The sequence below is a fragment of the Oncorhynchus kisutch genome, linkage group LG9 (assembly GCF_002021735.2).
Source record: "Oncorhynchus kisutch isolate 150728-3 linkage group LG9, Okis_V2, whole genome shotgun sequence".
Taxonomy (NCBI): Eukaryota; Metazoa; Chordata; class Actinopteri; order Salmoniformes; family Salmonidae; genus Oncorhynchus; species Oncorhynchus kisutch.
Window position 1 is genome coordinate 6,928,463 of NC_034182.2, and position 20,166 is coordinate 6,948,628.

At 41.2% G+C, this 20,166-nt stretch overlaps 1 protein-coding gene across 1 annotated transcript; it reads left to right on the forward strand.

The window, feature by feature from the left end:
• The first annotated feature begins 9,518 nt into the window (after positions 1–9,518).
• LOC109896385 (chloride anion exchanger) lies at positions 9,519–20,166 on the forward strand. Its single transcript, XM_031831690.1, has 21 exons — positions 9,519–9,648; positions 10,141–10,309; positions 10,996–11,135; positions 11,626–11,736; positions 11,952–12,112; positions 12,245–12,409; positions 12,785–12,937; positions 13,818–13,900; positions 13,996–14,143; positions 14,320–14,433; positions 14,855–14,932; positions 16,018–16,113; positions 16,263–16,369; positions 17,236–17,305; positions 17,424–17,516; positions 17,991–18,086; positions 18,499–18,726; positions 18,834–18,888; positions 19,025–19,170; positions 19,319–19,396; positions 19,602–20,166. Exons 2-21 carry the CDS (start codon positions 10,194–10,196, stop codon positions 19,626–19,628), a joined length of 2,265 nt encoding a protein of 754 aa, XP_031687550.1. The 5' UTR covers positions 9,519–9,648; positions 10,141–10,193; the 3' UTR covers positions 19,629–20,166.

Sequence of the window (20,166 nt, forward strand, 5' to 3'; positions counted from 1 at the left end):
CCTCTTTCGTTATGTTTGCTTCCGTTTAAGACACGTTTTTTCAACAGAATGGGTGGAATGAATACAGCCCTGATCACACGCAAAAACAGTTCACTTTCATAGCAGTCACATACAAACAGCATGATCATTTTGCCAGTTGTATAATTCCTTTTCGCATCTACACGCTCTCTTTCTCTCACCTTTTCCCTTTGCTTGTGGACATCAGTGCACAACACATCAGCTATCTGTGTCCAGGCAAAAAAAACTTTGCTGGACATTTTTATTTAAATATATTTTTTTATTCAGATTTTTCAGGGGGTGCTGCAGCATCCTCAGCACCCCTACTTCATGATTACTGTGAGCCTTCAACGTTTTGTATTGAAGTCTAGCTGTCTTCTGGCTACACCGTTGGTGCTACCCTACAGAGGGCTGTGAATGCTACTGTAGACCTTCATTGCAAAACAGTGTCTATGAATCAATTATTTGGTGACATGTGAATATATTTAGTGTAGTTTTATGTAAAAATGCAAACATTTTTATGAAATTCACTGAGGGTGGTCCTCCCCGGTTCAACGGCCTCAGAATACTACACTGCTCAAAAAAATTAAGGGAATACCTAAACAACACAATGTAACCCCAAGTCAATCACACTTCTGTGAAATCAAACTGTCCACTTAGGAAGCAACACTGATTGACAATAAATTTCACATGCTGTTGTGCAAATGGAATAGACAACAGGTGGAAATTATAGGCAATTAGCAAGACACCCCCCAATAAAGGAGTGGTTACCACAGACCACTTCTCAGTTCCTATGCTTCCTGGCTGATGTTTTGGTCACTTTTGAATGCTGGCGGTGCTTTCACTCTAGTGGTAGCATGAGGAGGTAGCCGTAGGAGGGCAACAACCCAGCAGCAGGACCGTTACCTCCGCCTTTGTGCAAGGAGGAGGAGCACTGCTAGAGCCCTGCAAAATGACCTCCAGCAGGCCACAAATGTGTATGTGTCTGCTCAAACGGTCAGAAACAGACTCTATGAGGGCCCTACATCCACAGGTGGGGGTTGTGCTTACAGCCCAACACCGTGCAGGACGTTTGGCATTTGCCAGAGAACACCAAGATTGGCAAATTCGCCACTGGCGCCCTGTGCTCTTCACAGATGAAAGCAGGTTCACACTGAGCACATGTGACAGACGTGACAGAGTCTGGAGACGCCGTGCAGAACGTTCTGCTGCCTGCAACATCCTCCAGCATGACCGGTTTGGCGGTGGGTCAGTCATGGTGTGGGGTGGCATTTCTTTGGGGGGCCGCACAGCCCTCCATGTGCTCGCCAGAGGTAGCCTGACTGCCATTAGGTACCGAGATGAGATCCTCAGACCCCTTGTGAGACCATATGCTGGTGCGGTTGGCCCTGGGTTCCTCCTAATGCAAGACCATGCTAGACCTCATGTGGCTGGAGTGTGTCAGCAGTTCCTGCAAGAGGAAGGCATTGATGCTATGGACTGGCCCGCCCGTTCCCCAGACCTGAATCCAATTGAGCACATCTGGGACATCATGTCTCGCTCCATCCACCAACGCCACGTTGCACCGCAGACTGTCCAGGAGTTGGCGGATGCTTTAGTCCAGGTCTGGGAGGAGATCCCTCAGGAGACCATCCGCCACCTCATCAAGAGCATGCCCAGGCATTGTAGGGAGGTCATACAGGCACGTGGAGGCCACACACACTATTGAGCCTCATTTTGACTTGTTTTAAGGACATTACATCAAAAGTGGATCAGCCGTAGTGTGGTTTTCCACTTTAATTTTGAGTGTGACTCCAAATCCAGACCTCCATGGGTTGATAAATTTGATTTCCATTGATCATTTTTGTGTGATTTTGTTGTCAGCACATTCAACTATGTAAAGAAAAAAGTATTTAATAAGAATATTTCATTCATTCAGATCTAGGATGTGTTATTTTAGTGTTCCCTTTATTTTTTTGAGCAGTGTGTTTTAATAATGCCTTGTGGCTGTTTTGTTTACTGTAGCAATCTCAGGGCACAGGAATGTGCTTGTGTGTTTAGAGGGTTTGTGTGTTTAGTGATATCAGAGCTTAACCCTGTGAGATAAATGGCATGGTGTCACACTAATCTGTCCCCCTCTGTCCTCTACAAGTCATTAACGAGTTCCTACGCATTGGAGTCAATGTCTACATCGTAGGCTGTGACGGTACGGTTTGGGATGAAAAAATACAGTATATGTCACTATTTAAAGTCTTGAGCATAGTAAGCAGTGTTATCGGGACAGTGCTATTACTTTCTTACAAAGTATTCTGCTGTAAAATGTTTGTTCAATGCTGCCAAGTGGATTAGAATGAACTAAAAGCAGTTTGTACTATCAAAATGTCCATGTCATAATAATGGTTGTGTTTTGTTGGCCTGCTTGGAGGTTTACATTCTGATAACTGGTGGTGTCTGTGCCATTCTGTTTCAGCACTGGACAGCCCCTGGCTTCTGCATTGGGTTCTTTGCTGTTGTTATTGGTCTCTCTAACTGGCATCTAACACTCCAGATGAAATTGTATGGAAAATGGAAGCATTGGCCTTCTTCGACTTGGAGGTCATACGAGATCTCCTCTTTCTCTCTGTCCATGATGCCATCCTCTTCATCAAACTGGAGACAGCCAACGGGAGCATGCAGGATGCCATGGTTGAGGGGGTGAGGGACCAGGAAATCTGTGGATTATTCTCTGATTTTAATTGATGCTCAAACAACTGACTAAAGACTGTATTAACCTTGCTATCTTGTCTTTGCCAGCTTTCTCTAAGGCAGGACTTGCAAGGAGCCACCACCTTTCACTGAGGAAGAGGACCTGATTGAGACCTATGACAACCAGCATAGAGTGAGAACTATTCATCACTCCATTCTCTTTTATTGTCAATCGCATCAGAATGTTTGACAGCCATAATTTTGTCCATTATCCATCCAAGTCTCTCATCCATAGGCAATCCATGGACTCTCCAACTAACACAGAAACGCAGAAGAGCTGACCCTGTATCTGTGTTCTCTGTGAACGGAGGATCAACCAGTATAGATTACTTTCCAGAAGGGACCACGGTCAAATCAGGGGACACTGACGATGGATTTTCCCCAGACTACAGCTCAAACTCAGGGGAAGCTACACTTAGCCAACTGAGTGTAACGTTGGAGTGGACTAAGAGGGTGATTTGAGGCAGCCGATCATTGATATCTCTCTTTAACAACCGTAAAGTGTCTTAATTATATCAATGAATAATAAAGTAATTTAGATGTATATATTTCGATTATTGTAAACGCTCTGCTATGTCAAGGCCCTTCTCTTTTACAAGTGTAAATAATGTCAATAGGGATGAAGTACAACAGGAGTTAGACATGTCCTTTTCCTTGGGCGCATTTCGACAACAGGACCATTGTTTGTGTCGAGGGCTTTCGGAAGAACAAATGCATAAATACAGAAGTCCTTCTCATCCGTGCAGCCGCAGTTGATCTGTGTTATAAACACTCAGTTTCCTCCCTCCCGAGATGAGCACTCCCATGGGGCGGAAGGAGGACCTCGGCTGAACCTGGAAGACGGAAGGAGAGACACTTCTGTTTTATTTGTGGCCTACTTAGTTAACAAGAGAAACGAGTGGTACTACCTCCCAAATCCTTTTTCTCCTAGACCCATCCACGGCACAGGAAGTGATATCATACAGGAAGAGTTTAAGTGTGTGTAAATAATGGCTGTCTATTATATTGACAAGATGTTAGAGTGACTGCTCTAACATGTCCTCAAAGATGGAAGGCAGGCGGAAGGTGGCGAGATCAGGTGAGACCATTCTAGCCAATGAGAGGGTAGATACATGTGTGAACAACAGGCCATAGAGATAGATAGAGGACTCATCTTTGTATCGGTGCAATCATAATGTCTGTACCAGCATGTGCAGCGCCATTGAAACTATCTCCATTTTAACGTTTTTTTTATTCATTAGCTGATTTCTCCCAACTCATTGCCTGATGACTCAAACTAAATTGTTCCGCTGCTCTATCATTTGCTACATACTTCAGTCTGAGACTGCCCTCATTGAAGTTGTTTGCGGTGATGTCAAAATGAGGGGTGTTTTACAAACCAAGTCCTCGGCGATTAGATCATCTCTAAGCAAGAGGAGTATCAAAGCCAATAACGAATTTTCAAACACCGCTTTACCCACGTGTGTTCTGGCTCTGGGCCAACCCATCGGTTTTTGGGACCAATCAGATGGTCTAAAATGGATTTCCATTCTAGAGGAGTTACTTAGATCCAGACTCATTGTAGAGAAGAAAATAACATCTGCGGGCGTGGAGTAAGCGTTTGGCTGGAGCAAGGAGTTTAGGTAGCCAGGCAACCCAACTCATAGGAATCCCCACCCAGTTGATTAGTGTAAAACGGTGAAAGCCCTCAATGGCAATGTCTATGCTAAAATGAGTTATATCCATGATGAGTCTATCCATCTCTGACAACTGGCACAACTCCGATATAAAGTTGTTTTTGAGTAACATTCTGAGCATCATGAAACTTCTATTCAATCAAATAAGCCTCCCATAGCAAATGATCAATTCCATTTTTTGTTGACCAAATTTAATACAAAAATTCCTCACTTTGTTGGCTTATTTTTGTGGACAGATTTTGGGCAGAGTAAAACCTTTCACATTTTCTCTTCCTCTCTGGTTTAAAGGGTTTGGTTGGTTGTTTTTTATTAAGGCCATTAAGAGATGAATGAGGCAATGTTGCGTTCTCAGCCATCAACTCTACAATAAAAGGCAGACTGTTGTAAAAAATGTGTACTAGCAATACCAAGAGCAGAACTGTACAGTTGTTTTTCTTTTAATCATGTCTAAATATGGACTGCAAGCATTACTGCTGACTTTGAAGAAATTTTTGTCATATTTCTGGATTTGATTGTACAATTAAAGCTTTGTGGAATATTACATTTAGTGTCATATTTCCTTTCCCAGCTAATCAAAATATCCTTATCTGCCTCTGGCCATGTGCGAGGTAGGAGTTGTCTGTGCAGACTACGGCCCTAGCAATCCCCTGATGTTCCTGTGTGGGTTACTGTGAAGTAAGCTTGATAGTGTTGTGTTACTAATTGTGGGAATTGTGTAAAGGCATTTATCACCGTATGTACACATTCCCTTTACACACACACACACACTCGGCATTCATTCTTCAACATATTGGACTACAGTGGCTGGGTGAGTCTGAACACAACGTTCTATGTATGTCAGATAAGATATATTCAACACTTTTTTTTAAAGAGTTATATTTCATTTTATAACTTGGAAGTACAGTCTTACTAGATGGGAGAGGCAAGAACTTGTACCGTGGGGTGAGTAGTGTAAAGCAAGCTTTAAAAATAAGTATTGCTTTCCGTTCAGTCTCTAACATAGTCACTACTGTAAGACTCACACACACCTTTTTATCAGATTCAGCCTATTTCAGTGAGCAAATACCTCACTATTTGACTGCTGCATCTATTCAGATCAAGGTGTTCTATCTATAAGCAGGTTACTGTTTCAGTACGTAAAGGTTGCTCCATTCTTAATGATTGTGAAACCATCATTTATACCTGGTTCTAGCTTGGGTCCTTTGTCCTGATCTTGTCCACTTTCTGTTTGTGCCCACATTTTTGAGACAGATGTAGAAAATCAAAAGACATATTGTGATCTGATTGTGATCATGTCATCCTGTCCACCTCTGGCAGTCAGACACACATTGTGTCTGGGTATCTTACAAGTGTAGACAGCTCTGGCAAGAGAAACAATTTATATCATTATTTCCGCCCTATAAAATCATTGACAGGTGGCACCATTGGCTGATTACATCAATATGTGTCCAACAATAAATAAATTAATAACATTTTGAAAGAATAGCTGTGAAATCATTTACGTAAAGGAAGGGAACGGACTAGAAAATGTGGTCATAATGCAGACCCAGTGGACAGATAACAGACATATTTCTGGAAATATGGGCACAATCAGAATGTAGACAAGATCAGAACAAAGGACTCATGTCAGTGCCGGGTATCAATGGGGCTTAGAGCATCCATCACCTGATCTGCTTTCATGGTATCATGATGAAAATTATAATTCTATTATCAGTAATTAATATTTGACAGCATCTGTAAACTTTGTGTTCTAATCTCCACCGGTGGTTGTGACTGTAGATATTTATTACTTGGGTTTATAGTCTACGTTGTAAAAACACCCTTAAAAGTAGATAGCACATTCTAGTCGGTGCTATAGTTGCTAGGATTCTCCCATGTGGAACCTGTTCCTGGGGACAACCTGACATACATCGTTTCTTCGATGAGACTCTCTCCCAAGCACAAATGTTTATCATCACATTGTAAAAGGTTCTCAGTTCTCTCTGCTGAAGACTACCGTACTGTTTATTGGTTGTTCTATAGTTATTATTATATATCAGCTAGGCCATGCCAAGCTCATATCAGGAGTGATTCATTGATTTGAAGATTTACGGACTATTTGAAAACTCTCCAAACGATACATGGAAAAGTACGTAGGTTATGTTCATTCATATATGAGACATGTTTATTTATTGTACTTTATTGTACTATTGTACAAATCAAATCAAATCCAAATCAAATTGTATTGGTCACATACACATGGTTAGCATATGTTAATGCGAGTGTAGCGAAATGCTTGTGCTTCTAGTTCCAACAGTGCAGTAATATCCAGCAAGTAACCTAACAATTTCACCACAACTACCTTATACACACAAGTGTAAAGGGATGAATAAGAATATGTACATATAAATATATGGATGAGTGATGGCCGTGCGGCATAGGCTAGATACAGTAGATGGTATAGAGTACTGCATATACATTTGAGATGAGTAATGTAGGGTATGTAAGCATTAAATCAAGTGGCATTGTTTACAGTGACTAGTGATACATTTACTAAATCCAATTATTATTAAAGTGGCCAGAGATTTGAGTCAGTATGTTGGCAGCAGCCACTCAATGTTAGTGATGGCTGTTTAACAGTTTGATGGCCTTGAAATAGAAGCTGCTTTTCAGTCTCTTGGTCCCAGCTTTGATGCGCCTGTACTGACCTCGCCTTCTGGATGATAGCGGGGTGAACAGGCAGTGGCTCAGGTGGTTGTTGTCCTTGATGATCTTTTTGGCCTTTCTGTGACATTAGATGATGTAGGTGTCCTGGAGGGCAGGTAGATTGCCCCCGGTGATGGTTTGTGCAGACCTCACTACCCACTGGAGAGCCTTGCGGTTGTGGGCAGAGCAGTTGACAGGATGCTCTCGATTGTGCATCTGTAAAATTTTGTGAGTGTTTTCAGAGACAAGCCAAATTTCTTCAGCCTCCTGAGGTTGAAGAGGCGCTTTTGCTTCTTCTTCACCATGCTGTCTGTGTGGGTGGACCATTTCAGTTTGTCCGTGATGTGTATGCCGAGGAACTTTCCAGAAGTCAATTGTATTCACATATGACGAATCAACAATAATTGTCCTTTTAAATTACTTACTTACTTACAAAAACCTACACACAAAAACCTAAAACGTAAACAGACCATCACAAACAGTTATTAAACAGTTATATTAGTCATTCTTCACATACCTCAATCATATCACTGTCAAAATAGGTCACAACGAAGTCACTCAGCTCACTTTGCTCTGTGAGATACTTATCTTTTCTTTAATCTGCCTTTCTGAGTGGAAAGGGCAGGAGTAGGGAGTCAGTGGAAACTATTTGTCCTTGGAGTCGTTAACGGAGCAATCCAGCCTTTATCAGACATTACAAATCTGACAACACACATGTCAAAGTCTTGGAGAACAAAGGCCCGGTCTATAACGAACAGAACAAAATTGCATGACGAGGCAGTAACAATGAATAATGTTAATATGAGGATGTGCTTCTTTTGATTTAGGAAACGCTATCTTGATTTTTTTTTAATGTAAACATGAGAAGGTCAGAATAGATGCAGGTTAGCATTTTTTTGTCATGAATCTAGTTCTGGGGGCACTAGTGGTCACTAGTTGGCACAGTCACAAAATCATAAAATCAGAATTGAAACCTAACCTTAACCTTAACCCTAACCTTAAACACACTACTAACAGTAACGCCTAACCGTAACCTTAAATTAAGACCAAAAAGAAAATTTTTGTTTTTGTGGATTTTTACAATATAGACAATTTTGACTTTGCAGCTGGCCCATCTAAAGGAAATCGCTCAGTTCTGCCTCCTGTGCAAGATTCATGATATTAAACATCAACCAGCGAAACATACACCCCAATTATGTTTCTTCGGGTACTGTAAGTAATAAATATACAATAAAAACAGAGAATAAAGTAACCTTCCCCTACACACACATAAACATATTGTACACACACATGCACAGACGCACACACACACACCTATGAGGTCATTCCCACAGACATGATATTTTCGCTTGACTGGAATGCAGCTTTGAAAGCCATCAAAAACATGTACTATTTTACAGTAATAAAACTGTGATGATAACATAAAGCAGAGATACCTGTAGCTTATCAACTGGTCACACAACAACTTCTGGGTCAAGGTAATATGTTTTCATAGAGAGTGAAAATTCAGTTTGATCTGGTCCATCATTTATGCTGCAGGGTTCCCCAAAAGTGCCATATTCGGCCCGCCTGTGGTTAGGAAATCTGTTCCCAAGTATCCCCACACATAAATAGAGAGGCATTTGTGATCGTATCCCAATGCAATCAAGGTTTGAAATGATTCTGTTTTTGTCAAATACTTTATCTGTTTGTGCTTCTTTGGGTAAATTTGCAGTGTACAAATGATTTATGACTATGTTCCAGCCCCCCGACCATTCACTCAAGAATAAATTGTCCTGTGTCTAAATGTAATTAAGGACCCCTGATTTATAGTGTATATAGATAGGCTGTAAATAGGTATGCTGTAGGGATTTGTATGACAAGGGGTCAGCATGTACTATAGGTATGATGAAATTGGGTCATAACAGGGGGGACAAAACAACTACTATTATATTTTTTACATTGTTTATTCTTGAATTTCTTCAGATGTATACTTTAGATAGGATTCATGTAAGACCTACTGTTAAGTATAACAAGACACCCCCCTGCACTGACACCCCAACCCCAGATGAACAGCAATATCCCTTCTGTGTCGCTGCAATGAGTCTCACAGCATTAGCCAGTTTGAAAGTTGAGAGCAGGTTATTATTGTATAGTAGTACTGCTACCCCTCATCATATTCATCCATGTTTAACCTCAACCCTAACCTGAACCTCTACCACGAAACGTCCACTGATGTCCAGTGTACAGCCACGACCACTGTCCAGCCCTCCCCACCCTGCCCATAAGTGGAGATCTCAGACACACTCAGTAATCATTGAAAGTTGAGGCACTGTGCCAGGGCATTTATCCATAAGAACAATGGTCAAGGATAGGGCTGGGCTGGCGTGTGATGACTGCATCATAATTGCTGTTAATAATTACAGTTATGAACGATAAGCAACCCGGTAGAGGGGATTTGTTAATTGCAACATTCCCAAGGGTCCCGGTCCCAGATAATCTTAGGGTGTTCCTCTGTGCGGAGAGAAAGAGAAAGACAGGCAACGTTTGGATACACTGAAGCTGCGTACTCAGATAAACTAGTCAGGTAAGAGTTAGTGTTATGTATTATTCTAGTACCTTGCTTATCATTTATTACAATTAAAGATAGAAAGTATCTTAATTTATCTATCTTTCCATCTGATATCTGGATGTGGCAGTTGGTGACATAACACTTTCTTAAGAGTTTTTTATTTTGTATTACCTTTAGTAAAAACTGTTTGTAATATAGGACAACCTTGCCTGTGTTCTCCTGTGTATTATAATGGTATCAGAACCCTTATTTAACCCAGACCACTCTAACCTGGTCAAAGCTGACAGGCAGCACAGGCCCTGCCCAGCCATGCCAGTCGCAGCTGGTCCACTGGACAGCACAGAACTGTGACATTAATGACACAGGCTGATGTAGTTAGTGTGTGACGGTAGCTATACCTTTGTTGTGCAGCAGCTCCACAGTGATCGTCTGTGCCAAGTTACTTTCAAAGGCAGGAGAGAAAGATATGACAGGAGCCTGTACTAAAATGTGATTGATGGGTCTCAGAGACCCTGTGAGGAACAGGTGCCGCACCACTCATCGAGAAGAAGAGGGTAAAGATGAAGCAGTACGTGGTCACCAGGCCACTCTACTCAGAGGACGCCTTCGCAGACGAACATGAGAAGATCCACAGGCACCATAAGACCCTGCGGCACCATGTCAAGCAGTATTTCACGTAAGAACCAATCAAGTTTCTTCTGTTGTTTTGCTTGTGTTGTTTTGTGTAACACTGAAGGTAGCCTTATGATGGGCTGCAGTGCATGGATGCAACACTTCGGCCTAAATTCAATCAGATCAAGAGTTAACCAGCGATAGCAGACATTTGCATAGCTGGTGTTTTGGCGGTGTCGGACATGTAACGCTGCTCCTTCGGTCATTGTCACGATTATTACAACACACATTCCAGTGTACCAACTTGTAACAAGGTTGCTTGGGATTATAATTCATGCAATTCAGCGCATCCAATGGCAATGTCCGCGATAGGGGTACTGCCGGAAGTTGTTTGCTGATTTGACAATGAAACTGCTTTGCAGTTGTGGGTTATCATGACTCAAGTCACTGTAGGAGTGCAGTTGCAGTTGTCGGTTATTACCACTCAAATCACTTCAGGAGTTTAGTCTTCGTTTGGTGTGGACGGGTGGGCCCACATGACATTTTACCTGAGACACCCTGATTGTCTTTAGTTTGCTTACAGATACGGTAACTGTTCTTTAAAAGCATACGTCTAGCTTAAAGATCAGCCCTATCATCTTATATACTCTATGTCTAAAAATGTGTGCATCAAGATGCTTAGATGTTATCAACTATTAGTAAGTCATGCCTGTGGAGACTAACTAAAAATGGTGTGTGTGTTAACTGTAGTTGTGACCTCAAGCGCGCTAAGAACGCAGCGCTTTCTCTGCTGCCTTTCATTGGTTGGATGAGAATCTACCAGCTGAAGGAATGGTTGCTGAGTGATATTGTATCTGGGGTCAGCACTGGACTGGTAGCTGTTCTACAAGGTGAAGCTAATACCCACTCTAACCCACCTCAATCAACCAGTGTGCATCTTCAGATCTATCAAAGCAGTTCCTATAGCACTTTTTGAGAAATAATTTGATAAAGAACTGTAGACCTCCTCATTAACGTCACAAAAACATACACTTTGAGCATTGATAGAGAGAGAGAGGGCTGTTATTGAAATTGAAGAATATTGATGAACTATGGTTTTACAGAACTGTAATCAGGTCCAATGGTGGTATCACCTAAAATACATTATCTGATCCTAGACACCTATTAATAGGTGTTTATTGAAAGAAGAGATGGTAACGTATCTTTATTAGCAGGCGTTATTATCACAGTATTAGCATTGGCACACAGTAGAGCCAATAGATACTTAAAACATCTGGATCATGATGACTCTTGAATGCTGCCATAGTCTCTAGTGACTGATGGTGGAGTTATTTAGCATGCGCTGTAAATTGTTGTTCATTGTTTTTGTTTGATTGACAGGTCTGGCATACTCCCTGCTGGCCTCCCTCCCTCCATGGTACGGACTCTTCACTGCATTCTTCCCCGTGATCGTCTACTTCTTCCTTGGCACTTCCAGACATATCTCAGTAGGTAAGTACTGTGCATGTGTGTGTGTGTGTGTGTGTGTGTGTGTGTGTGTGTGTGTGTGTGTGTGTGTGTGTGTACAGTGTTTTGCTCTGACCATCACAAGCCATCACACCTTTTTACTGTACTTACCGCCCTCTCTCTGCCCACCTCTCCACTTTCCATCCACTGCTTCCTCATCTTCGCTCCCTCTCTCTTTCTCCTCACCCCACTCACTCCAGGGGCGTTCCCTGTTCTGAGCCTCATGGTGGGTGCAGTGGTGACGAGGCTTGTGCCTGACGAAGGCCCCCCAGTCAACATCACTGGGTTTGAGGGGCTGACCATCGATGAGCAGAGAGTAATGGTGGCCGCCTCTGTCACCTTCCTCATGGGGATAATGCAGGTAAAACACCATCATTACCTCAACATTATCACTCATGTACTGTACATTACTCATACGGTATCTCTCTGTAATCTAAATCTAAAATGAACAATTCTCCCATATTCTAACATGAGTCCTCTGCTTCTCTCCCAGCTGGCCATGGGTCTGCTGCAGGTAGGCTTCATCGTCATGTACCTGTCAGACACGCTGGTGTCTGGGTTCACCACCGCGGCTGCTGTCCACATCCTGGTGTCCCAGCTAAAGTTTGTGTTGGGCCTGGTGGTGCCGGGACTCAGTGGACCGCTGTCCATCGTTTATGTGAGTCCAGGAAGAGAGACCGGATGAGGTCAAATGTCTTTCAATGCAACAGTCTGATTTTTTCAACTGATATCCAAATATGTAATGGCTTAGCTATGCCAGATATATATTCATTAACTCCCTCAAATCTTATCCCTCATATCTGATCGGTTTCTAAAGCTCTGAGGAATAAAAGAGTGTTGATAAGCTAAACAAGTATCTCATTGGATCTTATCTTACACAGTTAAGCACAGATCTTCCTCAAGTGCCCACAAGATTTCAGAAAAAGCTATAATTCATGAGTCATGGCTTGGTGTAGAGACCTCTGACTGAACTCTCACACCCTGTAACTGGTTCTTCATTACTGTCATCAATATTAACTGACGTCTTCCTCAGACCCTGGAGAAGATCTTTGTCCAGATTGAGAAGACCAACGTGTGTGACCTGGTGACGTCCATATTGATCATGGTGGTGGTGTTCATAGTGAAGGAGATCAACGATAGATACAAAGCCAAGCTGCCTGTTCCAATCCCCATAGAGGTTATCATGGTGAGTGGCAATGTGTGCACTATGTCATCACAACCGGGGCTACAGGTCTATATGTCAGCATACACAGATCAGAATTGGGAAACAGTGTGGCGAGAACAAGCCTCAATCGGGGCACCATTGAATTTACATTCTTAGAAAAAATAACCCAATGGGGTTTATCTGGAAACAAAAGGGTTCTACCTGGAACCAAAAAGGGTTCTACAAAGGTTTATCCTACTGGGACAGCCGAAGAACCCTTTTAGGTTCTAGATAGCACCTTTTTTTCAAAGAGATAAGAAAAAGGTGTTGCCATGCAGGGCACTGTTTATGGAGATGTGTCTCACGATTTAATATACATTTGAATGTGAGTATGCACTTGCACAAAGTACAGATCATATTATCACAGATAAGCATCGGGAAGCATTGCTATTCTTATCCTGAACAGTCACTCTCTTGTTCCTATCTTAGTACACTCTTAGAATAAAATGTGCTATCTAGAACCTGAAAGGGATCTTCGGCTGTTCCCATAGGAGAACCCTTTTTGTTTCCAGGTAGAGCCATTTTGATTTCCATGTATAACCTTTTACATAGAGGGTTCTGCATGGTACCCAAAAGAGTTCTACCTGGAAGCAAAAAGGGTTCTACCCGGAAGCAAAAAGAGTTATCCTATGGGAACAGCCAAAGAACCCTTTTGGAACCCTTTTTTCTAAGAGTATATTGAAGGAGCCAGCTTTTGCGAAATGTACAGTATTGATGTTTTATTCTCACACTGACTCACAGTACGGCAGATGAGGACAATCAGGTGAATTGTAGGAAAATACATGAAATATACTGTTTTATCACCAGATTGCATTAGTCATGCTAATAACTGATACATTGATTTTGGTAATGACTTTGGCAGACTGTCATCGCTTGTGGCGTTTCCTATGCATTCAACTTCCGGGTGAATTATAAAGTTGATGTTGTCGGCCGTATTCCAGTGGGGTAAGCACATATAAAAAGATGTTTGCTGCATGTTAAAATGGCTGAGAATAGATGGGAAAATAATCTAACAATACCTCTCCCTCTCAATCTGTTAGGTATGAGTCCCCTATGGGCCCGAACATGCAGATCTTCGGGCAGACTGCTGTTGAGGCGTTCCCTATGGCCATAGTGGGCTTTGCTGTAGCCTTCTCTGTCGCCAAGGTCTACTCAGTCAAACACGATTACATCATAGACGGAAATCAGGTGAGTCCCAAAACCAGAACATTAGGAGGAGGGGTTGGAAGCCGAGGTGGTACAGAAAAATTTGATTATTGTTGCTTGTGAATGAGGGGTGTCAGCCTAATACAAACTATCAACATAAGACTTGAACTAATATCAACGGTTCCAGAACATGTACTTGTGCTTGTTTTGCTCTCTAGGAGCTGATAGCTTTTGGGGCCAGTAACATCATTGGAGCAGCCTTTAAGTCGTTTGCAGCAAGCACAGCTCTCTCCAGGAGTGCGGTACAGGAGAGTACAGGTGGTAAAACCCAGGTAAACTACTAGACCAAGAGGCTGTCTGAGAATACAGACACACAACCATACTTAGAGTTCCTTCCTGTACAAGTTCTTTATCCCAGAGATGTAGCTGTAAATGTTATGAAATATTGACCTATTTGGGTCTCCCTATCTTTATTGTAATAATAACTGATAACTTATCATAGTCCAAACCAGATAGAATTGTACAAATGGGAGAGAGAATGTGATATAGTTTGTCGTGACTCGTGACCTACAGTACATAGTGAGAATTGATAGAATTGGCTCAGAGTTACAATGCACCAAGTTAATGAATAATGATAATAATATATATATATTAAATATATCAAAGGCAAACACTGCTTAAACAGTGCTTATCTGTAGTTGTTTTATGAATAGCTAAATGTGAGTCAAATAAAGTGTCATTTCATCATTTCAGATTGCTGGGCTACTGTCAGCGCTCATCGTGATGGTCGTCACCTTGGCTATCGGGTTCTTATTGGAGCCACTCCCAAAGGTAAAACTCACTCAGTATTTACAATATAATTGGCTTTAGGAGTTGAATGATAGGGCAACATTTTGAGTTCTGCCTAAATAGACATACATTTGGGTAATTATTTTTCATGAGATGGCCATAAACAATAACTGGTAATATTGCATAGTTTTAGAAAGTTCTGGAACTCATCTGTCTGTAAAAAAAAAATATATATATATATATATATAAATTGCTGAGGTGTACTCACTTTTGAGGACACAAGCTTAAGTACACAGTACAAATATAATATCAAAATATTGAAAATCACATTTGTTTTTCTTATTCAACAAAAGTGGGGCAATAGGGCCTGAAAATACAGAAATGCTTCCTAAATATAGTAACAATATGATAAACTACTATGATAAACTACTTACCATAAGATTTCACCTTTCTTGTAACTGTAAAATAAATATGATCATACATAGTGGGAATACAATGTTTGCACAATTTCATATAACACTATTTCATAAAAGTCCACTGAGCAGCGCAGGGACACCATTCAAATGTGTGCAGACTCGCTACAACTTCAGCTTTAAGCACTAAGTGATTTTGTCTGTCTGTGACCAAGAGAAAGTGTTCTTCTATGAAACAATTTAGTATGTTTTCATGTTGAGAGCTCTTAAATCCGGCTGAGAATATTCAAGTGAGATGAAACGACAACCGTTGGATTCACTAGACTTTCACCTTATATGGGCTCTGTCATTTAAATCGCTTCTTTGTCTGGATAGGTCAGAAAATGTGACATGTCACTTCCTATGCAAATGTGGGGTCTGAAACCTGACACTTCAAGTCAGCTCGAGCGGAAGCGGAGAGCAGACAGATGGGTCTTTCTGGCATTATATTGCACTGGACCCTAAGGCATTCACCAAAATGTCAGTCGGAACCAGTCCAGAACCGCTCAAAGTCCCCTATATAGGGGACATAACATCTAAGATTAGAACATTATGTATTGAATCACACTGTATGAAGTAGATAGGAGCACTGGAATTTAGATGGAAGTCTTGTGCAACTCTTGTGACTGATCATCAAAGATGTCATTGCCTGACCTTTTCCCTCTGTGTTGACAGTCGGTGCTGGGGGCAGTGGTCATAGTCAACCTGAAGGGGATGTTGATGCAGATCAGAGAAGTCCCTTACCTGTGGAGGAGAGACCGGCCCGACTGTGTGAGTCTTCTGAGACACTCCCACTGAACTACACCTAAAATGGAAACACGGAGTGATGTCTTTACCAACTGTAATAATGAACTCATATTTCCCCCAATCCCTTCCAATTCAATCCCCGTGTCCTGTCTCCCCTCCATGTCTTTATCCAGGTGGTGTGGGTGGTGACCTGCCTGGCTTCCATCCTGTTGGGGCTGGATCTGGGGCTGGCTGTAGGTTTAGGGATCGAGCTACTCACCGTTGTCTTCAGGGCTCAGTTGTGAGTGTGGGCACAAATCTCCAAATACCTCAAAAAAAGTTGAACTTGTGTCTGTTTTTATTCTTTGTCAGTTTTCAATGTTATTTGGAGGTGGACACCAGGGTTGGGGTCAATTCAACATTTCGGAATTTGATTCAATTCAACCCAAGTATTGAAATTCAAATTGGCCACACATCACAGGAAGCATAATTTGAATTGCATTTTAATGAAAGGAAGTATAATTGAATTCAAAGCAATTCAAATAAATTCAACTGAGACATGAAACAGACGAGTCTCATTCCTTTGATAAATATTTTGCCCCCAAAAATCTGCCACCTCTTACTCAAGAATACAGATACCATCAAGAAAAATGGGATTATAACTCAGTGTTTTATTTGTATTTTTACCCTCAAATGTTTAGCTGTTCACTTCTTTATGGAGTGTTGAGTTTAATGCATTGTGGGAAATGTATTTTTCTAAATATTTAATAACGTGTAAGTGAATTGTGAATTATTACAGACAAAATTATCTTAGAATATTTCCAGACCACTGTTAATTATTTAATACTCTTTTTAGGAGGATGAGTTTTAAAAATGAAATGTTTCAAGTATTGATAACCATGCATCATGTCAAAATTAACATGTGCATAATGATGTATGGAATAAATGATCCATTTGAATTACAATGAATTTCATTGAATTCAATTCTACTTCCTTCAATTCAAATTCCGTTAAAATGCTGCTTCCTGTGGGATGTGGCCAATTCACATTTAATTCAAATTCAATAATTGAATTGGAATTAAAGACCAATTCACAACTCAATTCAGAATGAACCCCAACCCTGGAACACAATGTCATAGTGACATTTCTGCATACATTCTATTCCAGCCCACGTTGCAGTGTCCTGGCCAATATCACAGGAACAGATATCTACAAAGACCGCAAGGATTACATGAGTGTGAGTAAGCTGTAATGTGAACTAAAGATACTCACCATTATCTTTTCATCTTACAAGACTGTGAAGATGGTGTGTCTACACATGGCCCTTGTTCTATTGTCTATATATCTCTTTCCAGATCTATGAGCCAGAGGGTGTGAAGATCTTCAGGATACCGTCACCCATCTTCTTTGCCAATATAGATTTTTTCAGAGGCAAGCTGGTGGAAGCTGTACGTAAGCAATTATACACAATTAGACGTGTAAAATGAAGAATTCTTCCAAACACATTTACACGTAGGCCTTTTGCATTACAATTTCCATGACATGGTCAAATAAGGTAATGATTCATGGATCTACTTATTAAGACATCTTATTTTCTCATCGGATTTGATCCAATGGAAAGAGGTCCTAAAGAATGGTCAAATAAACACATACCACCTCAATGTATGAGGTAATATAGTATACCAGGTTGTATTGCAATAGTGCCCATACAAATTGGTGTTGCTATAGTTTTACTTGCACCTTACTAAACACTAAGCACATGCAGATAAGATAAGATGAAGTTTAACCTTGATCTGTATGATGGCCAAGGCAGTGGTAAACAATATGTCCCATTCACAATAAAGCCCATGTGTAACAGTTACTCCCACATTCATGTGTGCAATTTCTAATTCGGGTTCAACTTGACTTTGATGTGTTTTCAGGTAGGCTTTAACCCTTTGAGGGTGTTGAGAAAGAGAAACAAAGCCCTGAGGACGATCAGGAAACTTCTAAAGAAAGGAGAGCTGCAGATGACATCTGTGAGTGGTGGTGCACTTATCTGTTGCCCTTAGAAACCCATTAAAACATAACTTCCACTCACAAAGTTACCTCGTTAACACTTTACAAGAGCCCCCTGTATCATAAAGTTGAATTCAAATGGCCATAAGTATGTCATAAATCAGTCTAGCCCAAAACATTAGTTTCACACCTGGCAACAACATACTTTTAGCAATCCAAAATCAACAGACATCATGCACACGCTGCAGTTCCTACCTATAGGTAGTCGTCCCCGTGCATGCCTTATCAGTATGGTCTTGGGGTTGCATGTATATGAAAAACAAATTAATCATCATCCCATAGTGGTGGGTGGACCTCCAAAGATCACCTTCTACATGTAGTCAGGTTTTCACAATAAGAGGTTGTGGTAATGTTGTGGTTCTCCCGGTGCAGAAAGGCCTACTGCTCATCAGCTCTGGTCCCATTGAGGAGTCTGAGGATGAGAGCAACATGGAGGAACTGGATCAGCCCACTGACTTCAAGGACCTTCCTGTCCAGGTGAACTGGAACTCTGAGCTTCCTGCCAACATCCATGTCCCCAGAGTAGACGTCCACAGCCTGATCCTGGACTTCTCAGCCGTCTCCTTCCTCGACATCTCTGCCCTCAAGGGACTAAAAGCGGTGAAGCAAAACTCTTCCGTTACAACCCTGGGGAATGTGGGGATGATTGTATATTTCACCAGAGTATTTCTACTCGCTGGGTACTGATATTTTGCTGTGTTCTATAGGCACTCAAAGAGCTCATTCGGGTTGAAGTTGAGGTCTACATTGTGGCATGTGACGGTAAGCCTGGTTTAAGACAAGCCATCTGTCCCATCTATTCCTTCTCCCTTTTTCTCTTCAACACTGACTTCAATCACTCTGAAACAAATAGAGGTGAAGTGATTGATCTAACGATATCTATCTCTTCTGTCCAAAGCGTACATCCTGAAGAAACTGCACAGCTGTATGTTCTTTGATGACGAGGTGAAGTCGTCCATGTTTTTCCTGACTCTCCACGATGCCATGCTGCATATCCTGGAGAAACATCCAGTAGACTCTGAAAACACAAAAGTCTGTGAAAAGGTATAACATTTACCTGTAGAAAAATACTGTGTATCTATTGATGTTTCCACCCTTACAGACTAGATAAGAGGTGCCAAACCTTATCTTGGCCCACATCACTTCATACACAGGAACTTGTCTCATTCTTTTGAATCATGTTGTCTTACAGGTTATAACAACAGCCACTATCCATGGCAACCAATGCAATGGTGTGTCAAGTTTGCGTAGCAGGGACAGATTTGTACATGTAAGTAACAGGGACCCATCAAATCTATTTGTCATTGACTTTTCTAAATTTGTAATGAATAATCACCAATCCCTTTAAAATGATAACTCTTGTAATGTTGCAACTCATGTGGAGGTACAGGTAATTCATAAAAATCATTCATAAAAATACAACTACAGTAAGATGAGCTGACAAAATAAAATCTAAATCTCTTTGCTTTCCCCAGGTCTCAGAGCCAGAAACCAAGTTCTAGTTCCAGAACTACACTCTCAGATGTCAGTATTTTAAGGGTTCTTCGATTGTCCCTTTCCACAGATGGGTCTACATGGAACCCAAAAGAGGTCTACCTGGAACCAAAAAGGGTTATATTTGGAACAAAAAGGGTTCTGCTATGGGGACAGCTGAAGAACCCTTTTGGAACCATTTTTCTAAGAGTGTAGTGTACAGTACTTTCATTTCCTGTGATCGCTGTGCTTTCTGGTGATAATTGACATAAGACACATGACGCTGTCCTAAAATGGACACCATACAGTAACCATATGTACACAGGACACCACTTATTGAGCTAATAATTGTACATAAAACATGAGATTTTTTTTTGTACTGTTAAACAGATACTCAATGGCAAGTGTTATGAGATTTTGAAAGAAATATCAGAAAACGTCATTCATTTATTTATTTTTAAATAGCTCGACCATGTTGCATTTTATATGTGTGCATAGGGATTTTATAGGAATGTTAACTTTGATGTATTTTATGTGTAAAATAAATGTACTTCTTAGCACAAAGTA

What these genes read in the sequence shown, in the direction of transcription:
- LOC109896385 (XM_031831690.1), top strand. Translation starts at nt 10,194, where the DNA reads ATGAAGCAGTACGTGGTCACCAGGCCACTCTACTCAGAGGACGCCTTC. An exon ending in TCCTCATGGGGATAATGCAG is followed by an intron (nt 12,113 to 12,244) that starts GTAAAACACCAT and finishes CTTCTCTCCCAG; the next exon opens with CTGGCCATGGGTCTGCTGCA. An exon ending in CCCTCAAGGGACTAAAAGCG is followed by an intron (nt 18,727 to 18,833) that starts GTGAAGCAAAAC and finishes TGTGTTCTATAG; the next exon opens with GCACTCAAAGAGCTCATTCG.